We start from the raw sequence: 23,503 nt of genomic DNA on the forward strand, positions 1-23,503 counted from the left end.
CTACAAAAGGAAATGAGAGCCTGCAAGATGTTTTGCCAAGAGGAAGCCTAATTACTTCTTATCGTAGAGGTTTTTAAGGTTTTTTAATTAGCAACAATGGCTTCGCAGCTATGTACTGATTATGTTTATGTCTGATTTCTGAATACTTTTTCACTATTGATTTCATTTTTTAAACATATTTTTCTTTATGCCTGCTTAATATACATCATTTTGTGTCAATATTTATGAGTACAAAATGAGAAGACATCTCTAATTGTGAAGTGTATATATGCACTGGTAGTATAATAAACTAAAACTATATATATATATATATATATATATATATATATATATATATATATGTTTTGGATAGTAAATAAAATGGCTATATTTGTGTTGTAGACAAGGTGACCCCTGGTTCCCATCACCACCAATGAGTCAGTAAGTTCCTCAAGTACAGTGAACCATTTCACACCAAACCAGTGCTAAAAACCACTACTTTTGAGTTAAAAAAAAAAAAAAAAAAAAAAAAAAAAATATATATATATATATATATATATATATATAATGTTAAGGGTAAAAATTTGATTACATAAAAAGAACGCTCTGCATGTACCCCTGTCCTATGAGTGGGTGTGAATAGCTCTCAAGATGAAGAGGGCCAAATAAGGACTAAGGGATTTTCACCAAGGTCACTTGATAATCCTGTTTGCACAAAATAAGGCATGACTGTGTGATAAATTCTTTCATTATGACAGAACTACTAGCACAAAACTGCAGCATTATTAATCCACACTACATATAATGTTGGCAGACAATTTGGGTGTATATATAAATATATATATATACACACACACACATATATATATATACATACATATATATATATATATACATATATATATATATATATATATATATATGATTATATTTAAAAAGCAGAAACAATGTGAAATGTACAAAATTTATTCTGAAAATAGCACATTTCAAAATACACACTCTGTTCATATTAAAACCAGCACATTAAATTTACTGTCATTTACAAAGATGTAACTGATATACTTAAAGGTCCATGCAGGCTGATGGAGATTATCACTTAACATATATAAGATATTATGATAGTAAGGAAATGAAGCTCTAACAGGAATTCCTGAAAGTGCGTGCAAAAAAATCACAAAAAAACTAAACATAAATCTTTCTGCGTAGACCTCAAGCATACTTGTACTCAGCATTTTAAAGGCAAGTGTAGCTTTAGGTTTACATGGAATCCCAGCCACTCTGTGAATATGTGTGTGGACCCAGCATTACAATGAGACAAGTCAAGCTTGTGGCACTATACAGTGACCACAGCACTGTGTCAAATATTGATTCAGCAATTACAGTAAGAATGTATGGAATGTAAAACAGCATACATCTTTAAGACTTTAAGACACGTCTTATATACAGCAAACTTAAAATCCCTTTTAACCACTACATTAGACACATTTATATTAAGAAACATATGTAGGGACCATAAAGGCAAATTGGTTATTATATGTTAGTGATAATTGATCAAAGGATTATCAGGATAAAGTAAAGAATGTCAGCTTTTATTTTTGGGTAGTGTTTGTCTTGCAGTCCATAATGTCACTTTATGTTGCACATAAATGTCACTTTATGTTGCTATCGGAACAAAATTTAGTAAAAGTAACACTTTTTAATTGTTTTAATGTCAGTTAACAACAAGATTTTATTGTAAGTCAAACTTTCTTTTGGTCTGTTCATTATAAAATTATATAACGGACAGTTGACTTTTTTTTGTTTATGTAAAAAAAAAAGAAAAACAGCACAAATATAAATACAAGGTTTTGTTTTTAAAGCAAGTTTTTAATTCACTTGCATCCTATTTTGCCTTAATTATGTGCCAATAAAAGCAGGCACCTGCGCCTGAATTAAATCACATGTGGGGCTTCCAAAAACCATGGAGGGGGTCTGGGTGCAGCACATCCAACATAAAACAGCTATTCTACTGCAGAAATAAGCAATCTGAAATGTCAAATGAAGGAAAACCAAAGCAACTGACAACAGAAAATTCATTTTAGGCAGTGAAGAACATCCTCCTGGATGAAATCCACCCCTGGACAAAACAAGGAAACAAAATGATATAGATGTGAAGCACCAGCATGTCATACCTCATTTGCAATTTTTTTTTCTGAACCAATTTTGGCTTTTGTGATTTCAATAACCAATTTGAGTCCTGAAATGTGTCCGCAACACTCAACAGACATTTCTGCTAACACAAGGTTGTTTTTACTCTAGTTACCAGAGAGCAAGTAGCTCCCCCTTGTGGCAAATCTCGTTTAACATGAGTGAGTGAGTGATTTACAAGCCAGGGCCACGAAGAGTTTCACATCTAAAAAAACTGTTGTCATCCAAAAAATGTTGTCGTCATGATTTACCATTCAGAAGACTTCATGAGGAACAATGCCGCCAATACGCCGCTAGATGCCAACCTCCCTTCAGCACTAAGAATAGATGGGAATTTGTGAAGAACTGCAAAGCTGAACCAGAGGAATCCTGGAACATGTTGTATGGCCAGATGAAGTGAAGAAACCTGAAAGCTAAAGAATGTGGAGAGAGATACTCCAAATGACCCTACGCATGTGGGCTGAGTATGCATGGCTCCCACTGGAACTGGCTCACTTCTCATGTCCAAAAAAAGGCTTGTAAAGGCACTGGGTAATAGTTCATAACTCAACAAGATGACACTCCAAACCAAACAGTTCAGCGGAAGGAACGGGAAAGTTTTAAATACAACTCAGCAAGTATGTAGACATGTGTGGGCTGTGTGGACTGAGGAGTGAACAATATTTTAACAATGTTTACATACTGCATCAAACATCAAAAACATTCAACACAGCAAGTAAACACTGGTTTTCTACGATACGGGCCCTTTAATGCTTGGCAGAGTAGCTCAAAACAAGATAAAGAGGCAGTTTCTATGAGGGGTACACAACCAAACACTTCACTGCTTTAAGTTTGATTAGGTTGAAATGTTCTTGTCCCAATTTTTATCCTGAAACTGAGCGACTACACACAGAAAACACTGTTCCAGCAGTTTTTAGCCTGCATGAGAAACTTTACTTAGAAATGAAAGCTGTTATTCTTTACTTTTGCGACATACCATCTTCATGAATGAGAAAAAATGACTCATTTTGCTTCTCTGTCCCAATACGTATGCTTCTAACTGTACTTATGCTGCATTCGCCTGAAGCTGGCAACTCGGAATTTCCAACCATAACTAGGAAAAACCAAAGAAATCTTCCCTTATCTGGGAATTCCCAATCCAAAAGTCAGAAAGGTGTCCTCAACCCGTAAGTTGACCTCAACTTAGCATATTAGCATGGCTGCTAACATCGTCAACAGTAATAAAGTACCACGTCTACTGATTTACATGTAGCAATCAACATACAGACACAGTGGTTAGTTAAAACTATAACAAAAACTGTAAAATTGCAATTTCACTAATATTAGCTGGCAAGCTTGTGGCTTAAAACACTCAACCGCACAAAAGATGGCGTAATTCCAAGCTCCAAATTCCCAGTGAAGTCGAATGCAGTATTAGTACAAGCCATTCAGTTTCATTACATAAACAGCTAATATTTTTAAAGGTGATGTATTTTTAACTCAGCTATCTGTGTATGTAAAGACAGCTCAAGGCCTCTCCCAGATCAGCAGAGCAAATACAGCCCATGTTGACACCAAGAGCAAACATGGCTCTGAAGGACACAGCGGATAATAAGTTGTTTCAAATTTGGAAGGTGTTGATTCTCAGACAAAGGATTTACTGTTCTATTCTATTGTGTTCAATCGTCTAGAATTAAACTACATTTTGAATAATAATTATCTGCTTAACATCATATCCAGCCCAAATGCTTCTGATATGTAATTCCCTGCAATTTATTGATTTGCTAGTCATTTATTGAAATACTAGTCAGCTTTATGCAGTAACATATGCAAGTAAACATTATAGGTATGCAAGTAATCAATAATGAATAAATGGCAATCTATTCATAATGAGCAGCAACAAAACTCACTTTGCACTTTCATGATGTGTTTAGACATATACATTTAGTTTGGTATAAAAAACAGCTAAAGATTTTTTTTTTATTTTAGGGTAGTTTTACCCAGTTTTCTCTCCCTGTATGTAGTTAAAATAGTCATTCCACCTTCCCCCTATCACACAGTGCTACACCACTCAGCAGATCAGATCAGATCAATTAGATCAGATTACCCCTAGCGAAGGGACAATTTGTGCACTGTTGGTTGAATGTTCAGGCACTAGGCAGTGCTGGAACAGGATAACTGAGAATTTTAGCACAGCTGCCTGTCCAGTGAATTCACTAAAAATCAAGCAATCAGGTGTCCAAGATTTTCTAGGGCAAAAGTAGCCATTAGCTACTAGCATCATGTTAATTGATGTTGGGAGAAGAGTGGCCCAATCCTCCGAGACAGAGAGTGGACAATTACAGTTTCTTTGGCTGTGGCATCACCGAAAATCAAACTTGTGAACTCCCAAAAATAAAGGCAATGCTCAGACAGGTTCTACCACTCGGGAACCCAACAAGTTGTGTTCTTGTTGAAATGTTGACCATTCACTTGGCTAAAAAAATGGATTTTTGGTCCCAAAACTACAAATGCCATAAACAGTCAACACAACAGTACCACTTTACAGAAAGAGTACTCCTATAAAAGATTCATGAAAGGTTTGTAGTTGATTAACAGTTATTACTTATAAAATCACGAGTACAATTGAAAGGAACACAGCAGTTCTGACAACTAAACAAAAAGGGCAAAAGTGAGTTGTTGCTATTGAAATAATGAGCCCATGTTCATCTATACTGTTAAACCCCAGATCAACTTGTAAGCTTCATCACATATTCATATTGAAATAGACAGAACAGCTCACTGTTGCCTTTTTAATTTTTATGGTGTTTATGATCTAATAAATAACTGCTAATAAACTCCTTTTAAAGCCACACTATGTAAGATGCGTCCCTCACCAAGAGTTCTCTTTGAATACTCTAATGTGCTCGATCAGATTCATAGACTCAGGGAATGAGTACAAAACGTTCTTCCACAAGTTCAGTTACACATTTCCACCAGAGAGGTCTCCAAATCCCCAAAACTTACATAGTAGCGCTTTAAACAATTCATAAACTCTTAAGACTTGTCTTACTGTAAAGCAACACAGCACTATATTGCTAATTTTACCAAGCTATATTTGGACTAATTTTAGATTAAAAGGCTTTTGTAATCATTAACTAGAAAACAGCTCTTAACAATGGAAAGATACATTGTAATCATGCGGAGTAAGTCTAAGATGTTCTCAAAACACCACGGATAAAAATCTACTCAAATTACACTGAGACATCTTGAGATATAAACCTAACCACAGTGCATGTTTCAAGCAGGGAGAAAGTATTATCTTGCCTGACTACATTAAGACATCTCTCAGGCCAACAGCAGAGTACAGTTTACATCTTTCCTGAGAAAACACAAAGCACTGCTGGGATTGCATCAAGAAACTGGACGACAGTCACATTTGCTGTCAAGGCAGAAAAACAGGACCAGTGTATCACTAAAGCAGACAGAAATGATTTAAACTACAAACTTCCACCACAAACAACTAATTTCACTTGATTATCATTTGTGCAAAGGTAGATTCAGTAATGCTAAATGTACAAACATGTCTTACACTCTTAAAAATAAAGGTTCCTACGTTGTTCTTGGCTTGGATATATGATTCTGGGAAAAATCCTTCATTTTAAACTAGAAGCCTTACATTATGTGGAGGTTCTTTACACTCTTACATCTCATTTTTAAAGATCTATCCACTGAAAAAGCAGTTTAGAGAACCAAAAGTGGTTCTTCTGTGGCATCACTCTAAAAAACCCTTGTTAGCACATTCATTTTTAAGAGTGTAGCTTCTTGAAAAACAGGCATTTAGATGATATGTGAACTGGTCTCTGATCAGTATCTAATGTATCATAAAAGAAAGAGCTCTTTAAGACAGAACACAGGACTCTGATGGGTCTTTTGGGCTCCTGGGATCACTGCTGTTCCTCAGTTCACCTTCTTCATTAACTCCTTCATCTTCCAACAGGCCTGCCTCTAGAGGCCCTTCTGGGGTAGAAGCAGGTGAGAACTCCGATGGGGCATCTTCATAGCCACTACTCTCATCATTATCTTCACCATCTGGAGCTTTTTGGCTACCTTCCCCTTCCAGCACTAAGCCATCAGATCCAACCTCCTTCTTTTCCAGGTCCACTGAAGTCCCTTCTGAAGAACCCTGGAGCCAACTGGGACCAGCTTGTTTTAAAGAGCTGGGGTCAAGTCTTCTGTTCTTGAAAAAGGATGCCAGAAGTCCCATGATTTTCTGTTCTTGAAGAGGTAGACCAGATGATCCAGCAGGTCCACCTGCAGAGCCTGACGACTGCAAGACCCCATCTAAGCTAACAGGCAGTTCTTTAATTGAATTTTCATCTTGTTCAGCAGCTCCAACAGCTTCTTTCTCTTCTTGTGCTGTGCTTTTGACCGGGTCAGGGGGAACTGAGTTTTTCTCCTGTTGATAAGAAACAAAATTGATTATAATGAAATATATTACTAAGAATGTACCAGTGCATCAATGTATAATTAATACGTCATCAAATATCAGTCAGATATAATCATCAATGCAATGTAATAAATATTAGTGCTTGGTCAAATGTGCTAAGATGTGACTTGGTGGTTTGGTATATAGATGTGAAAGTCTTACTCTAAGTAAAAAAAGAAAATGCAGAAACAGAGAATGTGTAGCGAGGAGAATAAGAGCCAGTTTATGAGGAGTCTGGCTTCTTCCTATGTCCCTTGTTATATTAAAAACATGGCTGCAAAATGCCAGAAGGCATCCCTGAGCGAGTCCTCAATAAATAAAGGTGAATGGCAGTAAATGGCTAAAAACAAAAAGGTAAAATAGTTTCAAATCACTAACCCAGAACTTTCCTTGAATTTCCAAAAGTAGAAGGATGTATTTCACTAAAAAAACTAAGAACACTCACCTGTATGTTTCCTTTTTTCTACAGCAAATGAGTTTTGGGCAGCAGGACGCTAGCAATACTTCTACTGAATGATGATTGGTTATCATTACTGCTACTGAGTGATGATTGGCTGGCGAGCAGAGCAGCTCATTCATTGTTGGCACTCTTTTAAACTTCTATAACTCAAAAAGCTCTTAGTCTCAAAAAGTTCAAAAGCTCTTTAAAATATAACAGCAGTGTTAGAATGAGGGAAGCCGTCAACATATCCTCAGACCCCACACATCCCAGCCATCCCAGCCTCACATCCCCGAGCTGTCAAACTGGTCACACCGGCAGCATCGACCTGAGCTTAACAACAGCACCACAGTCTGTTACTGATCAGCCTGATCACCCAGCACACTACACACTGAGCTCCACTAGATCAGAGGACTGTATGCTGTGCATCTCATCTCTGACTAAGCCTTATTTCTAGTATATTTATATATTTATACTGTTACTGTTTATTTAAGATGTTACCTGAACATTATTCTGCTACTCTGTACCTGCACTGTACACTTTATATACAGATCACATCTCCTTTTTTACCAATAGTACTTCTGCATTTACTGTACTGTACTGCAATTCACCAGCACATTTCTGTCTATACACCTGATACACTTGAATATACGTCCAATACACCTATAACACTTGCCTATGCACATCTTGTCTACGTTCGACACCTGCCCGATAGTGTTTTGTTATACTGTACTACCCTGTATTGTATAATGACAATAAAGTTGAATTGAAGTTGAATTGAATGTTCTATGCTGTTCTGTGTTCAGGAAATGATCGTATCTTTTTTTATTTTTATATAAAAAATGTTCAAGCATTTATAAACTATGATTTTGCTCAAATGATCAGTGCATTCATTTTGGACTCTGTGTGGGTTTAAGAGTCCTTTTTTGCCAAACTATCACTTTCAGCGAGAAACAAAACTTGTAAAGGGAATCATTTTACATGATGAGGTTTAACTTCACACTTTTAACTGATGTCTGTGTTTAACACATAAAACAGGAACTTGTGTCATGTTATAATGTCACTATTGTACTTCACAGAGTTCAGCCAGCCCAACCTTTTAGAGAAGTTCAGCTCGGCTTACTGGCTTTTGTTGACATGTATTTCTCTATCCTCAATCTCTGAGCTGCTGGCTCACTGTCAGGTTGTTTATCAGCTGGAGTCTTTGAATGTTTGCTAAATTCTTCCATCTGATGTCACGATAATGTCAATAGTTGACTAAAGCCATTACATTTACTCTGGGCTGTTAAACAGACAAGAAGTTCGAGAGAGCACTCAAAGCCTGTTAGAACTAATTAGTCTTCCTTTAAATAAACGAGATAAAATCTAAAAAATCAGCAAGGAGTCAGTGCACTGAACAACCAGTGCTGGATATTACCTTCTGATACTGCACTGCATTGGGTGTTTTTTGCAGTGTGCTTACATAAGACTAGAGGACAATTTTTCCACCATACTGTTTCCTTCATTGCTCTACACAGGATGTGCACAGTACACTGTGTCCTCATAACATAAGCAGAAAATTAGGGATGCACACACTTCCGAAGCCAAAGGCTAATTTCGGTTTTCAGCAGTAGGAAATAAAGAGTCACAACCAAAATCAGAGCCAAATTTAAGACTTTACAAATAAATTTAATGGGAGGAAAAAGGAGAATTAATGATCAATTTTTTTGTATTTTGTATTTTTATCTATTATCATTTTTTTATCGGTTTTCAGTTTTTAGCCAATTTTGTTTTCTGTTCAGCCAAGAATTTTCATTTTGGTGCATCACTGCAGACATATTAATCATTCGCTTAATAAACTGCCAATCATACACCAACTTACAAAAGGAATCTAAGGGCTGAAGGATTAATCAATTATGCATCAATGCAATTTTTAGTGCAGCTGAAATTATTAACAATATTGTTTTAACCTAAAAACATGAAGCTTGAAAACTGCCCGTGGATGACTTGGACCAATCAGAAGCAACTAATCACTCATGTACTGTGAACCAGACAACACAACCATGGCTGACTGTGAGTCTGGAGCAGTACGAACAGCGTTCAAGCCTCAAGCCAGAAAAAAGGGATGTGCTGAAACAAAAAACAAAAAACAGAGCTAGAAAATAATCACAATTAAAATCGACCTCACAATATCGATCAGAAAAATCGCCATTAGATTGTTCAGCTCTGCTTTTGTGACTAAATCAGAATCAGATTAATCACTGTCCTGAGTATAACACAAGCACAACATGGCAGAAACTTGGACAGAAACTCTGCCAGCTTAGACATCTCACTTTGTGAAAAAGGTAAGCAAAAAAAAATCTAATTTTATCCCCCTTCAAAAGTGTTATGTAAGCAAACCAGCCTCCGCTGCAAGGCCATGAGTGGGAGGCTTCCCTCTGTGTGGTTATGTAAGCTCTGCCTTTTCTCACCTCTTTTAAACGCTCCACCTCCTGCGTTAGCAATGCAACCGTGTCCTCCAGCTTCTTCCTCCGCTCCCTCTCTCGCTCCAGCTCCTGCAGATCAGAGACAGAGAGAAACAGAGACAGAGACAGTTTATTTACACATGAGTAAGACTTATCTGCCACAGTGCACACGAAAGCGAGTGTGTATGTTATCCATGGTTAATTTTAATTTAGCACACTTTAAGGCCTTTACTATATATATATATATATATATATATATATATATATACTCATTTTGCTTGTGTAATATTCAACAACAACGCTAAAAAAATAGGGCATAAATAAAACTGAACTTTGTGACTAAGTCACTGAATGACTGACCGACTGACTGACTGACTGGTCACCTTTGTTGTTATAGCACATCAAGAAGTAGCAGGTGAGCCTATAAACCATTAACCATCGATTATGAAACAGATCTGGCCCTAAAATCGAATTGGCTGAGCTGCGTTCCACAATAAATGCACAGTTATGACCACCTCACAACAACTGAGCTCTGTTTCACTGAGCCATGGCACGAAAAAACCCTTGTGCTGTTAATGGAATAATCTTTGGCTCCCATGTTGCTCGCATGGACCACCGAGTATATTGATTGAGTAAGAACCCGTTTTTCCTTAAACTAAGTGGCTGGTAACTTATGTTCTTGACTAGAACTAGGCTGCCTGCTACTAGACTAAAGAATAACCAACAGCCTAAACACCTCCATCATTAATAACAACATTAGCATATATGCTAGGAGCTAGAGAAGAGTACTTTTCCTCTTATTTTTAAGAGCAAATGTACATTCTGTTTGACTCTCCACACGATTCAGAGTAACCAGACATCTGTTGCTCCCCGTACAGCACTCCCCGTGTTAATGGAGCTAGAATGCTAATGCTATTAGCATGTATATGGGCAGCTAGAGAACACTGTTTTTATTTTCACATGAGAAAATGTCCATTTTGCGTGACTCTTCACGATTCCTAAACAATAACACTGCATTTATATGGGAAGAGTTACTGTTATTTACTTATTTTGTTATTTACTTACTGTTGTTTACTTATTTTAGCAGGACTTTTTCTGAGCTTTGGAAGGAGCCAACAGGTTTTCATGTTTTTAGTCACAGAACTTCTTTCTCAGACCTTTTTGTTTTCATCAAATTTTTTCTGCCTATATAAATATCTGCCTATGTTACTTGCACAGACTAAATAAGGTGAGCCTGAGTAGCTGCAGTTCTCCCTGGCAATAATGAAAGCAATTCTATATTAAAAGTAATTTTACATTAATTATTTCTCACTCGTAGCTCAACGAAATAAATCGAGAAATTGTGTGCAGACTCTAGCCCTTCAACCAAGGCCACATGTGTGTTTACAAGTAGGGGGTATTTTATGATTTGAAAAACCTGATGAAAAATTTTATGAAAAGAAATGCAACCTTCTACATTTCTGACATGTTTTTATGATTTTTCGTGGATCAAAACAATTGTTAAAAGTTATATTCAATGGCTGTCCCTACAGAACATAAACTGATTATGAATATGTTTAATTAAGTAACCGAGTATGTAAGTAATCATCTCATTACAATTATCACTTGAAGTGAATTCAATGTGTAGCAACATGATAATAACTCTATATGTCTGAGAATCTCCTGACTGGAGCTGCTCTTCTCTTTAAGCCTCAGTATCAGTGCGCTGTAGCTGCTGTTTGTACCATGGCAGCTTCATGAGCTTCTCTTTGTGTTTCAGCAAGCATCTCCTCAGCTCCCTGGAGGGCATCCTGGAGGCAGTCCACCTGGAATAACAACACCTCCTGCCGCAGCTCAAGGGCCTGCAGTTCCTGTAAGCAGTCTTCATAGTTTGCCTGGAGCTCCATCTGCACAAGAAAACAACACAAACAAAAAGAAACACGCTGTAGTAAATAAACTCATGGCTTTTGCAATGACATCCTCTGTAAATGGAATATTAAGGATTTCAACGACACTTGGTAGTCAGTAGTTGTGGCAGGAAACGTTTGGTGCTGGGCTTCATATACTCCAAGAGGGTTCAGTACTGTGCCAAGTCTTGGCACCCAAATACTATACAACATTAAAATACATACAAATGGCTAGAATTAACAAGAATTATCTGTTTTTGGTCAAGTTATTATAAATGTGGTTGGAAAATACAGTTAGAAGAACCCAGGTTTGGTTCCTGACTGCACTCCAGCCGTCACACAGAATTGAGTTCCATCTGTAACATGTAATTTCTTTTAATGAAGGATTTTGGTTGACAAAGGACCACACTTTCCTAAACATGCTGAACAATGATTTAAAAATGATTCAGGATAAATCAAAATGTTAAACATCATACCATTTCTGGGTGCTCTGCATGGTCATCTTCACTCTAAAAAAAGAAAAACACACAAACAAATCTTGAGATTGAAACATCAATAAAATACGTACATGTACACAATATGTCCAAAAGTTTGTAGACACTAAAGTTTCTTCTGAAATGGAGGGGGTGAGTTTAGTGAGTTTGCCCTCCTTTGCTGCAGTAACAGCCACTATTCTTCTGGAAAGGCTTTACACCAGATGTTGAAACTTTGCTGTAAGAATTTGCTCCACAGCCCAATGCTGGGGAGCTTTATACCCCTCTAACCCACATTTGTCACTGTGCATAGTGACCTTACACATTAGACTAAGTGCTCCAGAGAGTCCCATTCTCCCATTTGGTGCACCAAAAAATTGAATTTACTAATTAGTCAAGGTGTTGATACTTTTGGACATATGGTGCATTTTTTACAGCTAGATTCTCCAGGTCTTACATACTGATCTACCTTCCTTACATCTATGATTCAACCACTGGAGCACACGCCCGCTCCATGAATCAGCTGGGTGTGCACTCACACTCTGCTGTCATTTCAGAGCTGGGCTGAATTTTTGTCGAGTCAGCGCTGCTCTGTGCTCCTCTGTTTGGATTTTCCATTCTGTTATAAGGTAACCTGTTGGTAATTTGTGGAAATTCGGGAGTTTGTTTCCTTGTTCTTTTCTTTGCCCCTTTTTACAGCAGCCATAAAATGTAATGTCTCATATCGGCCTCATTTCGATTCTGGGTCTTAGATGGGCCATATTTAGCACCAAGAAATACCCTGATTTCTCTGTGTGCCTTAATTTGGCTAAAATATGTAAAAAAATCCAGTACAGCTCTAGAGTGTCAGTGGACACAAAGCTATGATTAAGATTTTGTCACCATTACAACACTAATATATCTAATAACTGACATTAATCAAATAATGGAACTTTTTACCTGGCTTTCTCTTGTTTCTCCTCTTTTGAGTGATCCGTATCTGCTGTCGCTGCGTGATAGCCGCTTGTTTGTCTCCTCAGCCTAGCAAAATAATCAAGACAGAAAGATAACATGTATCAACAATAATGGTAACAAGATGTAATGCAGTGCTGCAGTTCTGCCTTAATGCAGTGGTTCTCCTAAAGCCCACCAGATGCTTTTCTGATCCATGCCATTAAAAACACTGAACACTGGAAGAGATGTGCTTTAGTGCCGGAGTTTGTTAAAGCAGAAATACAGCCTGGTGAGTCTTGAGGACTGGCTTGTAATGCAAAACCCTGCCACATGTATTTGAAAAGGTAGACCATAATATACTCCCCCAGATGATGTCTTAATGAATGCCTGCTTTTATTTGCATTTATGTGCCTCCACCTGACGCTCCCCATTCACATTCTGCTTGCTGCAGAAATGTAAGGTCTGTGACAGAATTATTAACTGATCATCTTAAATAATTGCAATTAGGCATAATGAATGTAATAATTGTGTAAAGCCTGCTTGGCTCTTTATAGCAGAATATGATTTTGTGTACATGTGTTTACATGTATATAAACTATAGTGCCAAAAGTATTCGCTCGACTGGCTTCACACGCATATGAACTTGAGCAACATCCAATTCATAGGGTTTAATATGATGTCGGCCCACCCTTCGCAGCTATAACAGCTTCAGCTCTTCTGGGAAGGCTTTCCACAAGGTTTATGAGGGTGTTTATGGGAATTTTTGACCATTCTTGCAGAAGCACATTTGTGAGGTCAGGCACTGATGTTGGACGAGAAGGCCCGGCTCACAGTCTCCGCTCTAATTCATCCCAAAGCTGTTCTATTGGGTTGAGGTCAGGACTCTGTGCAGGCCAGACAAGTTCTTCCACACCAAACTCGCTCATCCATGTCTTTATGGACCTTACTTTGTCCACTTGCGCGCAGTCAAGGGGCCATCCCCAAACTGTTCCCACAAAATTGGGAGCATGAAATTTTCCAAAATCTCTTGGTCTAAAATCTCCAGCAGCTGCTCGGCTATGGAAACCCATTCCATGAAGCTCTCTATGCTGTTCTTGAGCTAATCTGAAGGCCACATTAAGTTTGGAGGTCTGTAGCGATTGTCTCTGCAGAAAGTTGGTGACTTCTGCGCACTATGCCCCTCAGCATCCGCTGACCCCGCTCTGTCACTTTACATGGCCTACCACTTCGTGGCTGAGTTGCTGTCGTTCCCAATCGCTTCCACTTTGTTGTAATACCACTAACAGTTGACTGTGGAATATTTAGTAGTGAGGAAATGTCACACACACACACACACACACCATCTAAGCCGCTTCTCCTTCTGGGTCATGGGGGGTGCTGGAGCCTATCCCAGCTGTCACTGGGCAAAAGGCAGGATACACCCTGGACAGGTCGCATTATTAACAGACATCAAACAAACAAATGTTCCTCACTGCTGCCCTCTATAGGTGCCATTAAAAGCCATCAAACAAACAAACAAAGGTTAGGTTTTCATTAGACTAGTGACTTTTAGCAATAAATGTGTTTTTGTTTTCTTTTATTCATATGCATTTGCCTCAACCAAACACATTCTGTCTGTTGTGACAAACATATAATTGGAACTGTGTAAAAACTGGAAAACAAACTGGGAAACAATTCCAGTCATCTTGAATAAAGGCAATCAGCTCAAATAACTGATTCTTTATTTTCCTCAGATCTACATTCCATTCTTCTTTTGTTGCTGTAATCAGTATCCAGCTGCATTCTCAAACTACCAGATGAGAGAAGACATAACAGGCATTAACTGATGCACCAATGTTAACACAGGCACTAATGTTAACTATGTCATACAGGATGGGGCATTATGTCAACAAATGAGATACCACACCCTGTCAGGCATTCGTCTGCAGAAACCTTCCTCCAGATTTATATGCATTCTGCTGGTTTTCCATAATACTGCTGCTGCATGACTAGATAACCTCCCCAGTCCTGTAAAGCCAGCAATGCCACCCTCCCCTGACTCGAAAGCTAAAACTCAGCTATGGTGGAGCAGAATCCACCCACACTTTTCAGTAAACAAAACTCTCCACTGACTTCAGTTAAACGCTGTCCCTTAATAACTCGTGTGAGATATCAGGGGACTTTGACATTGGGCATCAGCAAAGTGCAAGTGATGATTTTTATCCTAAAAGTGCAACTAACTAACTAACTAGCCTGATCCCTGGGGCTTTGTTTTCCAAATGTTTGCGGCCAAAAATCTATTTTTAAAATATGTTCATTTTGGAGAGGTGCATGCAGAGTGATTTAGGGCAAAATAACCCCCCAAAATGTTTTATTTAAGATTTATCACTTAATTAAAACACTGCATCTCCTGGTATTTATCTTTTAATTGGATCTGTATCGTTTTCTTATACGGTTTTAAATTAGTACTCACAATTTCTTGTGATTCTTTGGATCAAACCACTGTGAATGACTTTGTCTGCAAAAAAATAGTAAACCAGCATGTTCTGTCAATACCAAGCAATAAAAAGTACTAATCATTTATTTAAGTTTAAACGTGAGAGGTGGCCTTTTTACCACTGCAAGTAAAACACAGTTTGGCTGTTCTAACCAGTAAACACTACAGCTTTTGCTGTTCTTCCATCTCGTCTCAGAGAACTTTGGGATACAAAAGTGAAAGTGGAGCCTAAACACTGACTCGCTTCACTAATCCTCAGCTTTAACTGTTTCTCTAACACAGATAAACCGGAATGCACAGGAGGAGGTGGAGCGAGGGCTTAGCGGACCAGCTGAAACAGGCTGTCCATTGACAAACCAGTAAAATATGTTCTTACTGTTAATGAGTTCTTAATGTGAATAAGTATGACAGCATGTAGGATGGGCACTAAAACCTGTTGAGTACAAAGAGAGAGAAGGTGCTAGAAAACAGAAACTAGGAGCACATACGTTATTTCGGTAACATTACTGTAGGGTGCTGTTTATTACGCTACATGACACCTACATAAGCTTGTCATAACTGACATAACCTACAGAAATGCTTATAAATGCTTATTTCAATAGGTGTCATCTGTCATAAGGACTACTTTAGCATATTTTGATGAACATTGGCAAATGTAACCTACTGGAATAAGCACTAATAAGCATTTTTGCAGGGTTACGTCAGTTGTCATAACAAGCTTATGTAGGTGTCATAAAGCCTTATAACAAGCACCCTACAATAAAGTGTTATTTCTTTCCAAATAATTTAAAGGGACCATATCATGGAATCATCATTTTCTTCACCTTTTTTTTTTTAAATAAAACAGTCTGTTGAAAACATTTTAATGTTTTACGTTGCAAAATCCGCCTGGTTTGAATCCACTGCTTTTGTGTCACAAAAAACCAACACATTTACGTTACACATATTCAGCCTACAGGAATTTAGCTCCGCCCATTCACACTGAAGTTATGAGGAGTGTTTCACTCTAGACTAGCTTTGTAAATGAGGCTCAGTATAGGGAGCCAATCAGAACAGAGCTTATTAACATACAAGAACAGAACTAAAACAGACCCTTTCCATATGCCATGTGCAATACGTGTAAAATATCTCTACAGTGTAAAGACTTTTTAGCTTTTTTCTATTTATAATCTTTATATTGCTAATTCATCGCGATTCTCAAGTGCAGAATAATCAATACTCCATGTCCAATTCAGGTAAAATATCTTTACAGTATAAAGGTTTTTTTTGTTTTATTATTTATAATGTTTATATTGTTGCTTTTCCCCCTCGCAACCCAGAGAGATAAGCAGTTTAGATGATATATATTGTCTATACAGTAATAAGTAGCCAATAAGTGGCCATCCTAGAAAACTACATAATCTCAATCTCTAGACAAAAAACCAAAGCTGCTTTAGTTCATTATCTAAAATCTGTATCTTAAAATCTCTTACAAAAAAAGGTTCTTCAAAGGTTCTTCAGTAAAGGCTATGATTACATATGTAACCTGACAACAGTATGCGTTAATGGGTTTAATTTAATTTAATTTAATTTAGAGGGCTAAATGTTTTTGTTTATGATTACATTTTTTTGTATGTGGTTCTGCCAAGAACCTTTGAAAAACAAGGCCTATATAGCGCTGAAATGGGTTCTGCCATAGTACCTTATGCAGACCTACACAGAATTTGATTTTTGGTCAAACGATTCATTTAAGGCATAAATTACCGCTCAGAATACCAGAGTTACTGCTATTGTATTAGTATACATTTAACTCACATTAAACATTAAATCACATAAGTTAAACTATGATGTTAATTACTTAGTTACCTGCCAAATTATTTTATTATTTACATTCAGTTTCCATTCTTTTTCAATGAGTTTGTGTTTCTGATGATTGTTTTTGGTCAAATTTCTAAAGAACATGAGAAATTTTTTTCCCTCTGCAAAACACAAGACACAAAAATAATGTTCAAGAAATCCAATATAGAAATTAAAAGATCTCTTGTCCTTACAAACATAATTGTGTCATGCATTGAAAGTGTATAATCTGCTTTCTAAAGAAATATTTAATACAAAAAATATTGTCTTCTCCCCCGTGACCACTAACCCCACTGAAAAATTCCACCGTGTTTAGAAAACTGGATAAAAACCAGACAGAACTTTCTACAGTCCACAGTCCTGTCCTCAAGTAGCTACAGAGCAGAATATCTGAGCACATTACAAAGCAGGTGCATCTTTGACTATCTGTCTAAAAGCTGAAGGAAGGAAGCAACATGTCTATTTTTTCCTGTTGACACTAGCGAAACACAGTGATGTCAGTATCGGTAATTAATTGCTTAAAATGAGCCCCATTAGACGGTCAGTCAGACTCCACTGATGTTTCAAACCAATATTTGATTACATATATATTTAATGTTTAAAGGGCATTGAGGTTATTGCACTAAGATATCCGCATTTTACTCATTTTAATATACATATGTAACCCCACATCCTTAAAAAAGGATTCCTTAAGGCTTGTAAAGGGAGGAGCTATGCAGGACTGTGCAAAAGTCTTAGCCACTTGAGCACACTAGTTAAAACTGTTTTGTGGTAATGTGTGTGTACACACCTGTAAAAACACTGTATCATGTGATTTAATGGAAATAAATATAAATCCAGTGAAAAGTAACAAGGATTTTTGTGGCCTAGTTAGAGGATCATAGGTCTGGGTTCCAGATTTCTCCTGGACGCCTCCGGACATCACATACATTTACTGAAATGCATCAGCAGAACCTGATTTAACATGATACAGCCCAACCAGAAGCTGCATGATAATTAAGCAACAGAGGGAGCAAAGAGGAAGTATGTTACTGTGATAACACACAAGCTCGGGTGTTTTGTTGCTTTTATGCAACAGTTAAATAAATGAAGTGAGAAATAAATAAACTGGGCCCTGAACATGTCATTTAATATGTTTTAATGTCAGAAGTTCCTTCCACAAGTTATAATTCCTTAACGAGCAGCTTGCGCAAAGTGTTTGTGCGCAAAGAAAAAAGTAAAAACTTTTAAATGGCTTGAGTGTCTCCTATCAAAGTGGTTGCTTAGCAACGCCTCAGCGGAGTGATAAACAGCAGGTGAAAAACCTGTGATGTTATGGCGAAAAAACAGCACGGTTAGAACGCTTCTCAACCAATCAGCTTGCGTGGCCGGAATATATATATATATATATATATATATGGGTAGTAGTCCCAGTTTTTATCAATATTTATATATCTAAAAATATATACACTGGATGTCCACAGTGAGGGCATTTATCTGTGCTTGGGAAATCAGAATTTGTCAGTAATCCGTTCGATACTTTGGCATGCACTGGAGTATTCAGATAATGGGGAAACTCTGCATCTTTAAAAGTCAGTTGGAAGTCAGATTTCTGCTTTGCAACCAGCCAAGAAACTCACAGAATGAGACCTGATGTAAACATAAAACTGAAACTTTCGCCATTTCTCTAAAGTATTGTGTTGCGTCTCACGGGCGCTGCGTTAAATGCTGATTGCTGTTTCCAGGCTGACAGAGACGAAAGAAATCAGAGTAAGGGTTCACATGCACTGAAAAACCCCATAACTGAGCGCTAATTCAGCCTCTGTATCAGATTTCTAGGACTTCAGATCTACAAAATCAGAGTGTGCTGTTTGCATGACCACTTGAGCAATCAGATAACCGATGAAATCCAATAATGATAGGATTATTAGGTGCATGAAAACACACTGGAAAAATGCCAGATCCAGGATTGTGTACAAAAAAGTATTCCTTTTTAACCTCTTAAAATCCCAGGGTTATTACATGCTATGACTTATTATTCAGTAACTACAGGGACTTCCATGCAAACTGGCTGAGCTATTCTTAGGTTACAGAAATGTGTAATAAAACTTTGGGCCTGGAAGTGAAGTGAGTTAACAAACATAATAAAGTCCTGCCTCTCGGGCTGAAGCTGCATGAGTTACTGAAGGCTAGTAATTTTGCACCCAACGACTTGTTAAACCTCGAAAAACTGTCAAACTGTTCTGCACATTTTCTTCAATGAGCACTAAACTCTGACTAGACTGCAGGTTTCATCAGAAAGTAAAATTAGTCCTGTTTAATTGGATTTAGTTCAGTGCAGCGAGCAAAATGTTGAATAAAAATGACTGTACTCATCATTTTTGATGGCATTTTATAAACGTAACACTAATGCTACCTTTTTAACTATTCCAACTTGCTAAATCTCAGAAAAACTACGTGTTGATACATAATGTGTATTATAACAATGTCTTCCAGCATCCTGATGTTTCACCCGCCCTCAGTGTTCATTTTGTCCTTCATTTTAGAGACTTTGGAGAAATATTTTTGCGTTGAATTTTTTCAAGCTCAGTCAAGTGTCAGAGTCATAAGCACTTGCAAAACCAGACGAGTCAGCTCTGCAGATATGGCAGCGTTTAATAGCCAGTCTTGAGTTTCCTCAAAGAGCCCATTGAAAATACATGGTGGCCATTTTAAACACTGAGTCGAGCACTTATGAGTCAGTGGTGCTTTATCATAAGGGCACCCAGGCTGTGGTCATGTGAATAATCAGCGTGGATATTATCTCAGACAAGAACTAGAATGACATATTGTTCCCAAGGCGAAGTAGACAACAGAAACGAATGCAAATCCACCACTGCACACCAACCAGTCATGACCCCAATACACTGAAACAAACAACATAAACACATCAATCTAATTCAGCACAGCTCATATTAATGAGACATGTAAAACGCAGTGCTCTGATCATCTCTTCTAAAATCAAGTAAAAACAGACTAACAGACTAAGCTCTACTAATCCACACTCTCATAACCGCAGTCTTTTACTCTGAGAACAGCCTGGATAAACAGTTCCTAAACTTCTATAGCATTTCTACAGTTAACACAGGCTGACATTTGTTCTATTATGTCAAATAATAATCATTCACCCCTTAATATTCCAGGGTTATTACATATAAAGGTTTATTATTCAGTAACTACAGGGACTTCAACGCATCCTACTGGAGCTATTCTTGGTTTATAGACATGTGCCCGCCGACAGGCCCATGGCTTGTTAAAGGGTTAATAATGACATTTATTCATAATTGATCTAACAAATTTCACTTCAATTTGTCTTCTGTGCTTTGCAACCATTGTTATTCAGGTTAGTTTGTCAGTAGGCCCCATCACTTGACTAAATAAAGGGGGTGTTGATGGGTGGCACATCTTACCCTGGGGGGCTTGTAATCCCACCCCAAATTTAGCAGTGAATTTATTAGCCCAGTAGTGCTGTATAATTCCGCCCGATGACCGCTGGGATAGGCTCCAGCATCCCCCCGCGACCCTGACGGAGAAGCGGCTTAGAAAATGGATGGATGGGATGGATGGACATTATTACATAGCTACAAGACATTTTTATATAATTGAATATTATATAATTACTTTTCCAGGACAGCAATATAGTTTATTAGTAGGCCCTATCATCTGATCAGGGGGAAAATAATAAATATGAGGGGGGGGGGGCATCTTACCTTGTTTTTGTTTTTTTTTCACCATGTTATCCCACCCCAAGATTAGCAGTGCATTAATTAGCACAGCAGTGCTGTATATGTATGGCATAATATAGGTATAATACATTATTTTACACACACACACACACACACACACACACACACACACACATATATCTTAACATACACAGTAAACGACTACAGTAAAGAATACCCAACGGTGCGCCCTCTAGTGGTCGTTCTAACACGCATAGTTAAATTTCCCTGGAAAATATGTGGCAACACGAGTTAATCACGCCGACGTAACTCTGTCCACTAAAGGAGAGGCTGTGTGGGGAGTGGTGTTGGGGTAAATCACAGGAAATCTGTGGGAATACATCTCAGAAAGATCAATGACATCTCAAAGTCCCAGATACGAAGGTCTTCTTATGTAGTTAGGTAGGTTAGCTAGCTAGCTAACGTACTGGACACGCAAGAGTAAGGGTTTGTCTCGGTTTCCATACAAAACAAACGACAACCGAGGTGTATATTTGAACAAAACAGCATCGAACTGACTGTATTTTCTTAGTCCGAACCGAACAGAAAGAATGAGCGTCTGAAACTGAATATGCGAATTTCCCGTTCCACCTTAAATGGGGCAGCCAGACATTATTGGGCCGTTCTGATGCCTCTGGTGTCAGAATGGAACTGCTGCCGCATTTAAGGTGGAACGGGGCATTTGAAACAAAGTCCTCATCATCTTCATCAATCACATCCCCACACAAAAGAAAGACGTTCCGCTTCGTAGCCTGCGTGAAACGCGTTTATCAGCCGCTGACGAAAAGCGAAGACGTCCGAGAAATGGACACGAATGGACCTCGAAAATATCCTCCTCTTTTCAACTCACCTCTTTTATAATGTGTCGCAGCGACTCTTCCTCGCTCATCCCCCGAGAGAGGACCCGTTTCCTGGGCGAACCAGCTTTCTCCACCGTCTCCGAGTGCATTGTGGAGACGGGAATAACAGCCCGCACTACGGCTTCAGCAGATAAGGAGAAGACGTGAGGACGAAAAAGCGTTTCCAGCACTTTCGTGATTCGTATTTGGCAGAAAGGGAGGCGGTGGTAGAGGCTCAACTTCAGCCCGGAGGCAGGAGGAGCTTATCGGGCAGCCCAGACATCGCTGGATCACAGCGCTGCTGAGAGGAGGCGCTCCGTGAAGACCAGTCAGCCCCTCCTGTCTCCCCTCCTCCCCTCCAGACACACTATTACACAACCAGAAGTTCATAGACCCCAGGGTTTCATCTGAAATGAAGGGTGTTAACGGCCTCTACTGATATGGGAAGGCTTTACACTAGATGCTGGAACATTGCTTTGAGGATTTCATTGCATTCAGCCACAACTGTATTCAGCCACAAGGTGACGTCATGGTTATTTTTTAATAAGGTGTGGCCACGAATTAATATATTGAGGCGAGTTAAATTTCTCTCAATAGAATCTCAGAACAACAGAATAGTCAACAGAATAAATTGTGGCCTTGATATAGGAATTAGTGGCCTCAATGTAGTTAGTGGTCTCAATATAGTGATTTGTGGCTTCAATATAGTAATTAGCTTCAGTATATTTATTTGTGGCCTCAATATAGTAATAAATGGCTTTAATATAGTACCTAATGGCTTTAACATATTAATGTATGGCCTCATTATAATTATATGTATTATTATCAAACACTAATTAGTGGCTTCAAAGTATTTATTTGTGGTCTCAATATAGTAATTAGTAACTTCAATATAGTAATTAGTGATTTCACAACAGTAATTTGTGGCCTCAATGTAGCAATATGTGGTCTCAATATAGTAATTAGTGGCTTCAATATAGTAATTAGTGGCTTTAATATAGTAATTAGTGGTCTCAATGTAGTAATATGTGGCCTTAATATAGAAATTAGTGGCTTCAATATAGTAATTAGTGGCTTTAAAATAATAATATTTGGCCTCAATATAGTAATTAGTGGCTTCAGTATAGTAATTAGTGGCTTTAATATAATAATATTTGGCCTCAATATAGTAATTAGTGGCATTAATATAATAATATTTGGCCTCAATATAGTAATTAGTGGCTTTAATATAATAATATTTGGCCTCAATATAGTAATTAGTGGCTTTAATATAATAATATTTGGCCTCAATATAGTAATTAGTGGCATTAATATAATAATATTTGGCCTCAATATAGTAATTAGTGGCTTTAATATAATAATATTTGGCCTCAATATAGTAATTAGTGGCTTTAATATAATAATATTTGGCCTCAATATAGTAATTAGTGGCATTAATATAATAATATTTGGCCTCAATATAGTAATTAGTGGCATTAATATAATAATATTTGGCCTCAATATAGTAATTAGTGGCATTAATATAATAATATTTTGCCTCAATATAGTAATTAGTGGCTTTAATATAATAATATTTGGCCTCAATATAGTAATTAGTGGCATTAAAATAATAATATTTGGTCTCAATATAGTAATTAGTGGCATTAATATAATAATATTTGGCCTCAATATAGTAATTAGTGGCTTTAATATAATGATATTTGGCCTCAATATAGTAATTAGTGGCATTAATATAATAATATTTGGCCTCAATATAGTAATTAGTGGCTTCAGTATAGTAATTAGTGGCACATCACTATGTGGCGGTGGAATCAGACGTCC

General features: G+C 37.7%; 1 protein-coding gene across 1 annotated transcript; it reads right to left on the reverse strand.

Moving 5' to 3' along the window:
- Positions 1-1,824: 1,824 nt before the first annotated feature.
- Positions 1,825-21,989, reverse strand: si:ch1073-456m8.1 (leucine-rich repeat flightless-interacting protein 2). The gene is made up of 6 exons (XM_017704760.2): positions 21,694-21,989; positions 12,795-12,875; positions 11,859-11,891; positions 11,221-11,382; positions 9,503-9,586; positions 1,825-6,583 (listed from the first exon to the last, which is right to left on the reverse strand). Exons 1-6 carry the CDS (start codon positions 21,790-21,792, stop codon positions 6,026-6,028), a joined length of 1,017 nt encoding a protein of 338 aa, XP_017560249.1. The 5' UTR covers positions 21,793-21,989; the 3' UTR covers positions 1,825-6,025.
- Between the last annotated feature and the right edge of the window lie 1,514 nt (positions 21,990-23,503).

This window comes from Pygocentrus nattereri, chromosome 21 (assembly GCF_015220715.1).
Source record: "Pygocentrus nattereri isolate fPygNat1 chromosome 21, fPygNat1.pri, whole genome shotgun sequence".
NCBI lineage: Eukaryota > Metazoa > Chordata > Actinopteri > Characiformes > Serrasalmidae > Pygocentrus > Pygocentrus nattereri.